The sequence below is a fragment of the Acomys russatus genome, chromosome 28 (genome assembly GCF_903995435.1).
Source record: "Acomys russatus chromosome 28, mAcoRus1.1, whole genome shotgun sequence".
Lineage (NCBI taxonomy): Eukaryota > Metazoa > Chordata > Mammalia > Rodentia > Muridae > Acomys > Acomys russatus.
Genome location: NC_067164.1, coordinates 19,854,026 through 19,868,624, shown reverse-complemented (window position 1 = coordinate 19,868,624; position 14,599 = coordinate 19,854,026). Strand labels below are relative to the sequence as shown.

Sequence of the window (14,599 nt, the reverse complement as noted above, 5' to 3'; positions counted from 1 at the left end):
TACAAATGGTTGTAAGCTGTCACGTGGGTGCTGGGAACCAACTCCAGGGTTTCTGTAATAACAACAAGTCCATTTAACCATTGAGCCATTCCTCCAGGCTCTCTTTTCATTTTTGTGAAACAGGGTCTCCCCATGGTCCTGAGGCTCGCCGGTTGGCTGTACCGCCTAAGCACCCCCCTCCCCCCGTTCTGTGTGTTGTGGCCTTCCTATGCTGAGTTTACAGATATGTACGACCACGTCCAGCTTTCATGTGGGCACCGAAGATCTGAATTCAGGTCCTCGTGCCCAGTGTCAAGCACTTTGCCGAATCGTCTCCCCAGCCCCACAAGCTGCATTTAAAGAAAACTCATATTTGAGCTCCATTCCCTCAGGGCCTTTTATCCTTGGGTCCAGGTAGGGGCTGGGGAGTCATTATTTTGAAACACATCCTCGGGACTGTAATGTTCAGTCAGGGCAGAGAACCACTGAGGTAACAGAAAAGCAGAAGGAAAAAAATCACAAAGCCTGCATCAGATTCTTTCATGTTTCCTTTCCGCTCCGCGTGAGGCACGCAAGCGAGGGAAGTCATACAACAATGAGCTTTATTAGATCTTCTTTTATTCTTTGACGCCTCTAAAACTGGAATGGTACAGCCATGTCAGAGGGAGCAAAGAAAATGGTAGATGGTGAGGCCCCCGACTTGATTGTGTTTGTCTTATACAGTGGTGGCTGTGTCTGGAGCCATGTGACTTACGCAATGTCTCTAAGAGAAATTGAGCCAGCGCGGTAGTGACAGAACTATTTCTGTGTGATAAGTAAAAACAATGCTCCCAATGTTGCTCACTGCCCTGCTCAGAGCACTGCCAACAACTCACAGGCCCCCTCACTGCAGTCTTACTATACACGAGACAGCAAACACAGAACAACCTCCATACAACTAGAAACTGTTCGTGCATGAGCAATCTGAGCTGAGGAATATGAGCGCTCTGATCATATACGCACACCGCTGGATTTAATCTGGCCAGCTGTTGTCTCAGCATAGGAGCCATCCTGACCCCAAGGCAGAGCGTCTGAGCCTGCCCTGTGACCCTCACTCCGTTATCTTCGCCATCTCCACTCTCATGCCAGTGGTAGCTGGGTAAGCAAGCCACGTAGGCTCTAACAGTATTGCTCATCCACTGTGAAATCTGATTGGGGTAACTGAGCATGCTCAGAAATGAATTTAAAAGGCCAAGAACTGAGCATGGTAATGAATTGGGGTGGGGAAAGGGAAGCGATGTGTGTTTGAAATGTAGTTCGTGGTTTTTTTTTTGGGGGGGGTTGTTTTTGTTTTGTTTTGTTTTGTTTTGTTTTTGAGGAGACCTTTGATGAAGCTCCATTAAGAATGGAAGTTTGGCAACATGAACATGACAAAAAGCAGCAAGTTATGGCAACGCTGTGATAAATTAACTCTTAGTGCAGGGCCTGAGCCTTCCTTGTGGGCTCACAACAGCTGGAGGATCTCAACAATAGGATCTACCCTGCACCAACTGACACTTCAGCTAAAAGGCCCATAGTGCACTTGGTAATAAACAGCAGGATTTGTACAATTAGTTAATGCGTAAGGGCAGAACCATCCAGTTGCTCGCTTTAAGATTTGAGAGCAAGGCAATCCCTTGAGGTGAGCACGCGGCTCTCAGAATGCTGGGAAAACACACATGTACCCAGAAGTCTTAGGCAGTGAGCTTACTCAGGTGCAACTCACAGAGGCTAAGCGGAAGTAGGCTCTGAACAACATGTCTCCTTGGTTAACGCCTCAAGCAGGATCAAGAAGCTTTGGTGTTCACGGATGGGCAGGCCCACCTCTGGGCTTCTCTGGCACTACTTCTGTGGACTGGGCATCAAGCTCCACGCTAAGAAAGCAAGATGCCACTATCTGGAAAGCTCATCTACTACTGGCTCTGGCAGGGAGCAAAGAGCCCTGGGAAAACTTTGCATATTGACAAAGTTGTGGCGGCCCACCTGTGGAGGGCCTTTCACTGGGCCCCTCAATGCCATTAATTAAGAAGAGACTTGATACCCTATGAGCATATACAGGGGGAGGAGGTCCCCCTCAGTCACAGTCATAGGGGAGGGGAGTAAGGGGAAAATGGGAGGGAGGGAGGAATGGGAGGATACAAGGGATGGGGTAACAATCGAGATGTAATATGAATAAATTAATAAAAATATATTAAAAAAAATAAGTAATAGCAACGAAACGAAACACAAACAAGAACAGTTATCTAAAATAAGAATATTAAATCATGTTCTTTAAAGCTTAAAAAAAAGAAAAAAGAATTCTCACAGTCTGTGAGGGATTTTTCTCAGTCTGGCCAAGAAAGCAACATCTCATTTCAGCTTTGAGGACGGCGTGGTGTGCCGGCAAGAGGAACCCAGCAGGGCTCCTTAAAATATGCTAGAAACAACAGCTATCCCATAGCTCCTGGAGACCTTGGAGGGGACTGAAATCATTAAGTGGTCAAGAGCTGTGTGGCCTGCAGTCTGATGGGGCTGTAAACTATCAACACGCTCCGGGGGAATAAAATTAAAACCAAGGCAGGGACACAGACTTTGGATCGGATGTCACAGTTTCTCATTATTAGCAACATGGGAGTTTTACGCGTAGTAATTATTTGGTTCAGGACAGATCTGTTTCATTGGAGGACACATAACATGGCCTTCCATCTCTGCCCTCTACAGGCTAGTTTAGCTACTCCTCTCCATCCTAGCATTTGAGTCAGTGTAACTGCACACACCTCAGGAGCAGCAACCTCTTGGTACCCTGGGTCGTGCCATGCCGGTGAGAGCTGTATTCTAATATTACTCCTCCCCTGGCTGAAAACTGTGACTCCTGGCTAAGCAAAGGTATGCCCACGAAGAGGCTTCCATTTGCCTCCATCTCTCAGATGTGTGTGGCTGTCATCACACAGAAGTGGTGTTCGTCCATCCTGCAGTGCTGCCAGAACATGCAGGTACTTGGGATCCTGGCCCCTGACTTTCTTCCTTCTGCAGCATTGCCAGCTACGGCAGTCACCGCACACCAGAGATGGAGACACCGCCCGCCTCAAACCTCTAGATCATTCTGTGACAGGAAATATGTTTCTTGCTCAAGCCACTGCATTCGGGGGCGGGGGTCTCTTTGTCCTAGCACCTTAGCTTCTTTCCTAGTTATTAATACTCCTGATTCTAATTTTCCAAGAAAAAGAAAGTTATCAGGGCACAGGGGAGGAGGGACGGCCTACGGTGAGGGGATGGTCTTATGACCTGAACCAAGAGATCCACAGTGACTGCACTCTGAGTGTTTCCTCACAGCGGTGGGCGGAGGCTCATGGCCAGCTTCTATACCATTCACAAGGGCATATGGCTCCCTATAGCTCCCAGGGGGAAGCACGAGGCTTCGCATAAGTCTTTTGACTGTGCTAGGATCACAATCAGTTCTGATCAGCTGACATCAAATCTCAAGGCTGTATGGTGAGAAGCCAGCAAAGGGAGCTGGCACGCACTGGGGAGGCCAGTGCTCTCTCGAGGAGGCCTCAGCACCTGCAGTAAAGAGCCACACCTACATGGACCCACACAAGCTGCTCTGCTCTTGGGGGGAACTGGCCTTGTCCCAACTCCAGACCCTGGGTGTCCCAGGCCCACCTGGTGAGACACACTCTGGCTTAAGCCGTAGCTAAACAGCATTGAGATGGAGGAAGGTAGTCTCCATATGCTTCTTCCAAGGGGGCCGTGGGCATTGGAAGTGAATCAAATGCATGATGCTATAACTGAAGGGAGGGGAGGGAACAAGGAAAGAGGATGCTGGCTAAATGCAACAAAGGGGAGCTTTTGAGTAGAGGGAGGGACAGGTGGGGGGATCCCTGCCCTTTTGATAATGAATGAGATGACCGGACATCGCTAAAGGCCCATGGCTAGAGTCACGTAGCCTCCTCGAGCACCAAGCACCAGCATGCCCACAGGCACCAGCCAATCCCAGTTAGAGTCACATAGCCACAGACAGGATTCCCCTAGAAGCCATTAAAAGAGCCTGAGAGCTCCACCTCAGGGGTAGCCCCCATTTTGTATGGATGGTTGACTCCTGCATGCAGGCTGTTTCTGCAGAATAAATGCTCTTTGTTTTTACATATTATTTGAGTCTTGCGTCCTCCTTCAGTGATTTTCTAGACCCTTACATGAGGAGGGGACTTCAGCAGAGAGGAGGATTGGGGCTGGATATTCCCACTGACTACCTAGAGTTACTGCAAAGGGGTAGGTTAAGAATTGCTGGTGGGACCAAAGAAAGTTTGGATCAAGAAGTTAAGTCTTTCTGGAAAGTGCAGATAAAGTGGCAATCCCAAGTAAAATGGAAATCCTTCTGCCTCTAGAGGGTATCACCTAAGAGGAGGGGAGATCATAGGTACCACCCTGCTATCTCCTGAAACAGATAGAGTCTGGTTTTAGCAGCCACATTTTCAGTCTGGTCAGGAATTGAATTCTGAAAGAGAAAAGAGAAAATGCCCCCAGCCCCACCCCACAGGGCTCTCTGTACCAGCCGGGGGTGGGGGGCTGGGGGAAAGTAGGGGCTGAGGGGGTGTCAGAGGAGAGCAAGGGCTGGGACTGACCAGCAGGTGGGTGACTGGCGGAGCCTTGCATGAAGCCGGGGGGGGGGGGGGGGGGGGGGGCTTTTAAAAATCTGTTCACTTGCCGTCGCCTAACACCACAGCCAAGAGCCTGCCCTTTCATCTTTGCACAGATACAATCAGCAAGCTGACAGGATTCTGGCAGAAGCAATTAGCTTATGAATTAGTTATTAAATATCTCATGCATCCAAGGTATAGGGGTGCTAATCTGCATACTTCCCGCAGGAACTTCGGGACAAAAGGGAAGGCTGCCTGCTTTAATTTGCATGAAAGATCTTAGCGAGCCAGTTCACTCTCTTCTGTGCTCTCCTGCCATATCCACTGGACACCCTCTCTACCACCACCTGGGACCAAGCAAGGTCTCCTCTCTCAACCTTTCCCCTCTAACTTTTAAAGGGCACCATCCTCCTTGCTGAGCCTTGAGTGTAATTTGTCTGGCTGAGCCCATCTTAGGATATTGACAGCTGCTCGCTCACTCCCCTACCAAACCGTTCTTATTCATCAGCATGACCGACTTTTTCCTCTGCCTTCAGCTTTCCTCAAATGCCACCCTATTATCAGGGAGACCTTCCTGTGCCCCCCCAAATACTCATTTCCTCCCTAACCTCCCCAAGGATCCTGTATCTGTGACATAGCTTCTTCCCTTGTTTGTCTGCGGACCGCCTGACTCTGAATGGGAAAGTGAGTTTGGAAGGGCAACCACGTCCCCTGTCCCCTGATTCGATGCTTCCCTAATGGGATGAAGAATCTGTGATATGAAACCCAAGGAACCTCTAAGAAGATCTAAATCTTTCAAGTTGTCACCGCCTCTAAGAAGTGAGAGCAATTCTACCTGTAGATTTACGCCGCGAGTATGTGGTGCCCCTCACTCCTTACAGCTGCCAAATTCTACAGGTCCTCCCCTGACACTCCGAGGACCCTGTTCACTCTGTCACCCACCTCACGGGAGTGAGTTCTTAAAGGGGACCAGCTTAGGTGGTCTCTCTGCAATTCTCCCTTTGGTTTTGCCTTGGCTGACTCCTACTGGCCCAGCATGGACCCTTCCTTACCACCGCTATCCCCCTGCCTCACCCCTTCTTTCCCCATTTCATTCTATTAGATAGTTTATGCCTTTCTCTGCTATAGGCTGTGATCATATATGGTGGGGGAGGAGGTCTCCTTCTGTCATAGGTCTAGGAGAGGGGAATAGGGTAAAGGAGGGGGTAACAGGAAGATACGAGTGAGGGGATAACAATTGGGATGTAATCTGAATAAATTAGTTTTAAAAATGTAACATTAAAATCTTTTTAAAAAATTAAAAAAAAAAAAAAAAGAAAAGTCAAAGGTGAGCTTTGACAAGAAAAAGTCTAGTTTTATATACTGTTTTAATTTAAGAGTAAACAGAGATTATTTGTCTCAGCTTGGAGACCCTTCATGCTATTATAATCTAACCATGAGTCCTGTCTCCTACTATTTTCAGAATATGCTATACAAGTCCATGTAGAGTTTGTTTGTTTACTTATGTTTTTCCTCCGTCTCTGAAAAGAACACAAATCTAACTCCCCCAAACAACTTTGACTTGCGGGGGCGTTCCTAAGCCCGCCTCAGTGTGCCTCTTTACTCATTGTAGGCCTGCCTGATTTTGAAGTTTCTTCAGCTCCAGGTCTACACTTGTCTTCCCCGAGTTACAGGCATCTAGGGAGGTTCCTTGTCCCGCCCAGCAGAGAAATCCAGGATGGGAGGATGCGTTTTGCTCATCTTCGCCTCCCGAGTAGCAGCCTAACATCTTCAGTACATCTTCCATTCACTGTCTGTTGACGTCAGTCTTTTGCCCCCTGGTGCTGGGGACTGAATGCAAGGCCTGGAGCATGCTGCGCACACACCAGTGAACTACAGTCACACCCGAGACGAGTGGGTGCCATGGGACATTACGCTGTGCTTTGCAGTTAGGGAAAGTAAAAGTCCAGGGGGGCCACAGTTTGTTCCAGAGGTGGGGACTATCTGGTTATGGAGCTAAGAGGACTTCCATGAGATTATCCTTTTCTGTGCGTCTGAGGGTCAAGTCCAGGGGTTTTTGTTTGTTTGTTTGTTTGTTTTGTTTTGTTTTTATTGTTAAGGTTGTACCACTTCCTAGGAGCTATTTCCTTACGTCAAATTGTCATTTTTCTAATTTAGTTTTATCAACTATGATAAAGTGCTTAATACATACTAAGTATAGCATAACAACATATAATGATCAAAATTAGTGAGGCATAAAATAAATATAAATTAAAACAGACTGTGTGACTATATATACAAACGAGATGCAGTGGTTGGTCCCCAGCACTGAGTCTGAACCAAGGGCTGGATGGAGCAAGAGAGGACCACATACCTGGTGAGGCGACATGTTCCAGGTGGCCCAGCTGAGGCTGGGTGGTGACCCTGTAGATGAGTTCTGCGGGCTCGCTATCCTGGTCAGTGGCCGAGAGCTGCCCAGTAGTGATTTTCTTGACTGAGTTCTCATCCAAGACCAGCCCTTTATTGGTGATGATGACTGGTGGGGATTTGTCTTCTGAAATTATCAGAGAGTTGTTTGTCATGGGAGGTTTCCATCCATCCCCCTTCCCCCTCCCATCCCCTCCCTCCCTGCTTCCTTCTATTCAAGGAATGGTACCCAGGAGGTAAGGTCAGAGCAGTCCTTGGAGCTGTCCCTCAGAGTCCCCCAGTAAGGGGCCAGTCCTGGGTTTTTATCTTTGCTGGGCTTGTGGAAGGAGAACCCAAGTTCTAAGGGAAACACAGTTGGAACGAAAGGCCCTCGGAACTAACTGCTGCATTTCCTATTCGAAACCCCAAGAAGAGCCCTTACCTGAAACACGGATGGAGAAGGACTGGTCAGCCAACTTATTGCCTTCTTCATCAAGCACATCAAATCTAAAAGCAAAGCTCCCACCAGGTTCCCCTGCTCCATGGCTGTATTCTATCTGCCCTAGAAAAGCAAGGAGGAAAACAAAAGATTTGTTGTTAGTATTTTTTGCTATTTATTTCTGAAGCGAGAGGTGGAACTTCAATTGGTATTCACACCGAGGAATCAATTCACACCTCCCTCGCCTGGGTACCATTTTTGACATTTTAATCTAAAGTTTTCGCTCCCTCTCTTTCCTCTCCTGCCACCAACTTCCTCGTACCTTAAAATCTCCTTGTTAACAAGTTTTCTCCGTGCGACGTTTCCTATGGTAGGGCTCAGCCATTTTGAAGGCTCTAGCTCAGATTCTGGGGTGTTCTCACGAATAACTAGATGAGTGTGAGACTGCTCATGGGCACAGTGTGCACTGGCCACACCCACATCATGTGGAGCGACCCTCTAGTGTACCCACATCACCAGGCAGGAGAGTGCAGGCCCGAAGCCCACCTCTCCAGGGATTTTTCACTCTCCGTGGGATACATCCAACCAACAGACAAGCTGACACACAGTCTACACAAAGAGGTCAGGAAGGATCCAAAGGGGAAAAGCACAGTGCATTTCGCTAACACACACCGTTTGCATGGACCCGTCAGTGTGACTATAACCAAACCCTGGGAAGAGCTGCCTGCTCTCATTTGTCACAAAGAGACATAGAGGAATGCAGTAATTAAATAGCTACCGCTGTCCTGTTGCTCGCTGCACCTCTCCCCTGACCCACAGATCCTGCGAGCATCCAGCCGCCCTCAGTTTTAAGTGTCAGTACATCGACACAGCCTACATTTCTGCTCCTGGGGAGAGGGTGGTAGCATATTTCTACATCTGCTAGGAATTGCACGGGGGTCATGTGGCTTTGGACTATTTTTCCTCCTATCTGACTTTTTTCCTTCTCTACTCCTGAAAGCACTGCACAGTAACTACGTAGCATTTAACATTTGCGCCTTCCCGTTACATCAGCATTTTCTGAAGGAGGGATGAGCCGTGTAATCTCCCCCAGGCAGCTCCGATTTTTATGCCCTTCTATTTCGCTTAGTTCATTAACTTGTGCTCTTTGGGGAGCCAGGAAGAGATATAAATTGCTCACCTAAGGAAGGTATACTTTTCTTCGTAATCCATCCCGACTCACTTCCTTTTTCTTTCTCTCTCTCACACATCCTTTTTAGCAACACAGAGAGTCAAACTGATATTTCCTCCTCTACAATAGACTGAAATTTCTCAGAAAATATATTCCTTATCCTAGAAAAATCCCCCCCCCCCCCACACACAAAAGATGCTATAACTTAGCTTGCATTCAAAACAAAAAAATGCATGGGTTCCTGCCACAGTCGGCCACGTTATTAGACCAGTGCTGAGGGAAGTCTGGACAGGCAGGGAGAACAGGCTGACCTTGGCTAACATCTGCCTGGGTGAAGCTCCGGACGGGGCCTCGGACAGAGATTTGCTCCAGGTTGTTAGACTTTGCCATCTGCAGACGTCCTGTGCCAGGGTCTTCCCTCATGATGTACATGAGGCGGCCATCATCTGAGTCAGCGTCCGTTGCTTTCAAGTGCTGCTCTGTGATGCGTGCTACGGACCCTGGGAAAGAACAGGAAAGAGAAGGTCACTCCCCAATGGGATAGTGAATGATTTGTTTTTTTAATCACACATTTCTCAGGCCCAGGGACCAGGCACTTGCCTGTCTCCATTTCCAGCTGAATAAATTCTAACTTCCCTAAATAAAATCACTCTGGACCACGCCCTCTCCTCATGCCCACTTCTATCCTCTCCGGTGCTTGTTCCTATTGTAGCCTGCCATTTAGAACTGCCATTGACGACTGCTTCTGTGATGCAAATAACGTCCAGATCTTGGGTTTGTGCAATCTGCTTCAATTTAATTTACTTAACGTCTGTAGAATAACCAAATCAGAAAGCGCCAGTTGTGCATAAAAACCCCATAAATATATATCATCGTCATCTCGAATTAAATGGTCAAAATCAGTGTTTCTCAAGCCAGAAGATACACTAAGCACACAGGCCAGGTTGACAAGTCTGTATGGAGACTGAGGACCGAGGCAAGACATTCACTATAGAAATACTTGTCAGAGTCCCGCCCTTTGCTTCCTGCCCAGCTACTTTCTCTTCTTTTTGTTGTTGTTGTTGTTGGTTTTTGTTTTGTTTTTTTTTGTTTTGTTTTTTGAGACACAGTTTCTCTATGTTATCCTGGCTGTCCTGGACTCACTTTGTAGACAAGTAGATGAGGCTGGCCTCGAACTCACAGTGACCCACCTGCCTCAGCCTCCCAAGTGCTGGGATTAAAGGCTTGCGCCACCATGCCTGGCTTACTTTCTTATCTTAAAAGCAGCAAATACAAGTAAAGTAAAGCCCTTATCATTCATGTCACATATCTTGATGTTTGAAGTAGCAGTCCACCTTTGGCCAAGAGTGCATGGCCTGTAGCATCCTACCCAGAACTCTTAGTAAGTAACCCTGAGGGACGAGGCAGTGTCTTCCTCCATACCAAGATTTGGCTTGCTCAGGGCTTGCTAGAATATGGTATATGTCAGGCTCAAAGTTCCTTTTGAGTCATGTATCCCAGCACATGTGATGTCACCCCTGCGGTCCCTCTGAAACACTCTATGCATCATGGAGGATAGAGGGAAGTGATCTGAACTTCCTAATTCTCATACAGCCTGCTACAGTGTAAGCAATTCAGTACTTTTTCTTCGATGGAAAAAAAAACTCATGTCTTCCTCTACAGTCCATAAAACAATAACAGGCCACTTTGCTTGTAAGCAGTGAAATATCAATTTTTAGAAGCTTTGGTGAGTCTCATGATTACAGATTTTATTATACCATATATTTATTTTTAAATGCAAAGCATATGTGAAACTAACACTAGACAAACTACAGAATCCTAATACACAAAGACTTAGGTCAAAGGCCTACTCCATACCTTATTTATTTCCTACTATATAGCATGTTCAAGACTAAAGCATGTCATTGCTCCTTCCATGTTACTAAAACATAGCAAAGTATGACAATTAGATGCCAGAATATGATACAAAATGATTTGCAATTACTTGCATAATCTCCTAACTCCTGGTAGCCTCCCAACTGCTCTTCTATGTCTTAAAAATTCTTTTTAAAATAACAACTTGAAAATTTTATCAGAATCTTTATGTTTTGGTTTCCATGATGCTGGCTGGACTGAGGCACTGTTACAAGAGACTTGGGTCTAAGATACACATTATGATTCTGAGGGTACTGAAAATACTATATAAATGCTTCACAAAATGTTCCCAGATTTATAGACAGAGGTGTCATGTCCAGAGAACTTCACCGGCTCATATTTCCTAATCAAAACTCAGTGTTCCTAAACAACGATTTCCTAAAACACTACTTTCCTTAGATAAGGAATAGCTCCCCCAAGATCCACCCACGGCACCAACAGGAAGAAGGTACTGTCTGCATAGGCTTTAAAAAAAAGTATGGGCTGGGTGTTGTGGCGTATGCCTTTAATCCTAGCACTTGGGAGGCAGAGGCAGGTGGATCTCTGTGAGTTCGAGGCCAGCCTGGCCTATAAAGTGAGTCTAGGACAGCCAGGACAGAGAAACCCTGACTCGGGGGGGGGGGGGGGGAGAAAGAAAGAAAGAAAAAAAAGAAAGAAAGTATGGATAAACAAGGCTACCCTCACCCACTTCTACAGAAATTGCTATGGTTTGGTTGTGTACTAACTCTATACACAAGTATGTTGAAAGCTTAGTCTCATGCTGATGTCATTATTTTGGAAGGCGCTAAGAACTTTAGTGGGTAGCACCTGGCTCAGAAAGTAGGTCACTGAGGTAGTGTCTTTGGCAGCTAGACATTGCTCTGGTCTCCAGTCCATCTCAGCATCCTGCTTGTCACCGGGTAATCACTTCTGCCTGTTTCTGCCATGATAGTCTTCTTTACCACAGAAAACCCTGGAGCCACTCACTCAAGTATAAACCAAAACCCATGAAACACAAGCCCAAGGAAATCTGCCTCCTTTCAAACTGTTCTCATAGGTGTGTGTCCTGGTGGGTGACAGGAAGTTGGGATAGCACACCTGCTGAGAGCCGAAGCCCTTGGTTTACTGCCAACTGGGGGGCATCGCTTGTAGGTAGCTCTATGTAGACCTCCATCCGTCCTGTGTCTACATGGAGGCCATCGGTGAGAGAGAACCGGAACTCATCGACTGCCATATCTATGTCACCAGGCAAGTACCCGACCAGCCCGGCCAGGACATCCTGGTAGGTGAAGGAGGATCCCTGGTCCAAAACTGTCCCATTCTCCAGAGGGTCAGAGGCAGTAGGCCTCCGGAGGAGATGACCTGCAGAAGGTGGAGAGGAGTGACAGAGAAACAATGGGTTTATACATTTATATAATCAAAACGTGACCCAACTTTGCCAACTAGTATGAACTTACGTAGAATGTCAAGTACCTTAGAGACTCTTGGTGCTGACACTTAGCATTTTATATGTAAGTACAGGTGGTGCCCTGTGGCCTCGTCTATAAATAAAGAAGACAGAGCTCCACTCTTGTGGTTAGAAGTCTCCTAAGGAGACACAGACAGATGCTGCAGTATAGTGGCTTAAAAACCACATCTCCCTCCTTGGATTCAAACTCATTTCATGATCTGAACTTTATTTTCCCTTCTGCAAAGTGAAGACAGCGTTCCACTCTTTTGCTTACAGTATGCAGATCGAAGGGTGTACATTTTAAAATCTTTTTCAACCTAGGAATACAGTAAGCATGCTTACATTGATGTTCCTTTTTCTGTTTTTAAGGGGTACAGTTAAAAAAGTGTCATCAAAGGTAGTGAAAGCGGATGAAGGCAAGCTGAAAATGCAACAGCCAGTGGTCTCTTCCAGTGTTAACCCTGCAGCAACAGCGGCAATTTCCTCTTTAAAAGCCCAACCCGTGTTAGAGTGATTGACACACCATGTGGCTCCAGAGCTCTAGCTTGGGGCTGGCACTTAGAGGAGGGGGTAAAGGATCCCCACAGTACTTTCTACACCTGCTTTAAACTAGAGAACATTGCTGTTGCGAGGGGAACAAGTTTGTGGGTCTTCTAACATGCTGACAGGCTGAACGAGGCAGCCCTGATGACAGCGACGCTCAACCTGAGAAGATGCACACACACTCAACCTGTTCTGCTTGAGACTAGAAAGGAGAGGAGGGAAGGAGCTGGGGTGAAATTTCCAAGATGCCAAGGACTTAGCACGCAGGCTTTTAAAAACAGCATCTACCACAACCTGGAAGGCTCTGGGCTAGCTGTGAATCTGATTATATTTTGACACAAAGAATAGGCTCTAAGTCTGGAAGGAAGAAGGCATAATGAGCCAGTCTACAAACTTGCGCTCACCACCCATCAGGCGCCTCAATTAAGCAGCGGCTTTCCTCCGCGGTTTGTGTCTTACCATGGTCAGGCTTTTTCATCAATACAAAAACCAGCTCGTTATCGGGGGTGTCCAGATCTTGGAGGCTCAAGGAAGAATTGCTTAGCGCCACTCCTGAGCTCAGCCGTACTCCCAGGGGCCGCAAGGTCATCCTGGGAGGCTCATCGTTCTTCCTCTGATTAAAGGATAAAATATTAGATCTCACACAGATATTAATTTAAGAGGAAAGAAAACAAGCATTAGGAGAATATATCATTACTGCCACAGCTCCTACTAGCCAAACAGTATTTAATGTGCTACTGTGTTTACCTCCTGGTCAAAATATTAGTTAAAAATTAAAAAGTCACATAAACAAAAGGTTCCTCTGAAAGGAGGCTGATGGACAGCCTATACACAGTTGCTAAGGTATTGTCCAGAGGTACAATGACCATATTTTTCTAGATTTAAATGATGGATGTATAATTTAGAAATATAAGTATATTTGAAGATCAAAGGCTATTCCAGTTCAGATGGTCTCAGCTATCACAATGGACTAAAGACCTCAGTAGACAACAGTCACAGCACTGGGAAGCAAAGCTTCTGGTGCTGCCTCTCAACTCTGATTCACCCCTGGCCTTTACAGTTGCTGAAGGTTCCACACATTTTTATTGTCCCAAGGCAGAGGCCATTCCATTCTGAGATTTATCTTCTCTCCCTCTCTTTGTTGTCAAAAAGCAAGACTATCATAGTAGTTTCTCAAATAAAAATAGATGTAAGATTGATAATCAAACTCCTTTTATAGTTAAATAATAAAATTTTTTTTGAAAAAGGCAAGAATGTATGCAGACCCACTTGTGGAAATATCAGAGAAAATGGGCTATTAGTTTTCATCTAAGTATGAGAATGGCATGGCTTCTCTGATTCCTACAGACTGTTTTACCCAGAGCAAATACATCTTATCCTAAAATAGAAATTTAGATCTCAACTCAGACCTTCCTCAAATGTCAACTCTGATTTCAAAAGTTTCCAGAAGGTCAGGGGTATGTGTTAAAATTGATATTTTAAGTTGAAGGTCACATCCAACCCTTTGCTTGTGAGTGGACGGCTTATTTGAGACTGGGACATCATGTGGTTTAAGGTCATCTCTTTTAAGAGTAGAGTACTGGGCAGCTGAAGGCTTATTCCCCCCCCCCCCCATCTAAAGTCTTTACCTCAATGGTGATATTGACGTTGTGAATTTCAGAACGACTGCTTCCATCACTCACATAAAAACTAAAGACATCGTGGGTTGGCTCGATGCTGTCATGAACACTCTGGAAGTAATAAATGTAGTTTTCCAGGACATCTTGAATAGGGAATGATGCCTCTGAGCCACTTGTAGCTCCTGGGCCAAAGCGATCCCCTGCATAATATCAAGAGAACACATTTACCTTGACTGATGAGAACCCAGTCACTAGGTTGATTTGGAAAAGAAGGCATTATCAACACGTGATAGAAGAAGGATTGTTGGACAAAGTTAGGACAGAACTTAAGTCTGTTTTCGTCTTCCGTTGGATGGTGTTTCTAAGACCATTCCCCACCTATAAATGGATATGGCAGCCCTGTTGTCTCCACAGGAAATCAGGTGAGATAAAGTGCCTGAAACCGCACAGGCACAGCACAGAGTCTGTGGTTGGTTCCTTTCCAAT

The 14,599-nt window shown here is 46.2% G+C and overlaps 1 protein-coding gene across 1 annotated transcript in view; it reads right to left on the bottom strand.

The window, feature by feature from the left end:
- Positions 1-14,599, bottom strand: part of Fras1 (Fraser extracellular matrix complex subunit 1) — a 401,691-nt gene that overhangs the window by 68,567 nt on the left and 318,525 nt on the right. Inside the window, exons 42-47 of the mRNA XM_051170886.1 lie at positions 14,123-14,313; positions 12,954-13,107; positions 11,600-11,863; positions 8,920-9,108; positions 7,441-7,560; positions 6,967-7,146 (exon numbers count right to left, since the gene is read on the bottom strand). Coding sequence (XP_051026843.1) covers positions 6,967-7,146; positions 7,441-7,560; positions 8,920-9,108; positions 11,600-11,863; positions 12,954-13,107; positions 14,123-14,313 — 1,098 coding nt within the window. The remainder of the gene's footprint in view (positions 1-6,966; positions 7,147-7,440; positions 7,561-8,919; positions 9,109-11,599; positions 11,864-12,953; positions 13,108-14,122; positions 14,314-14,599) is intronic.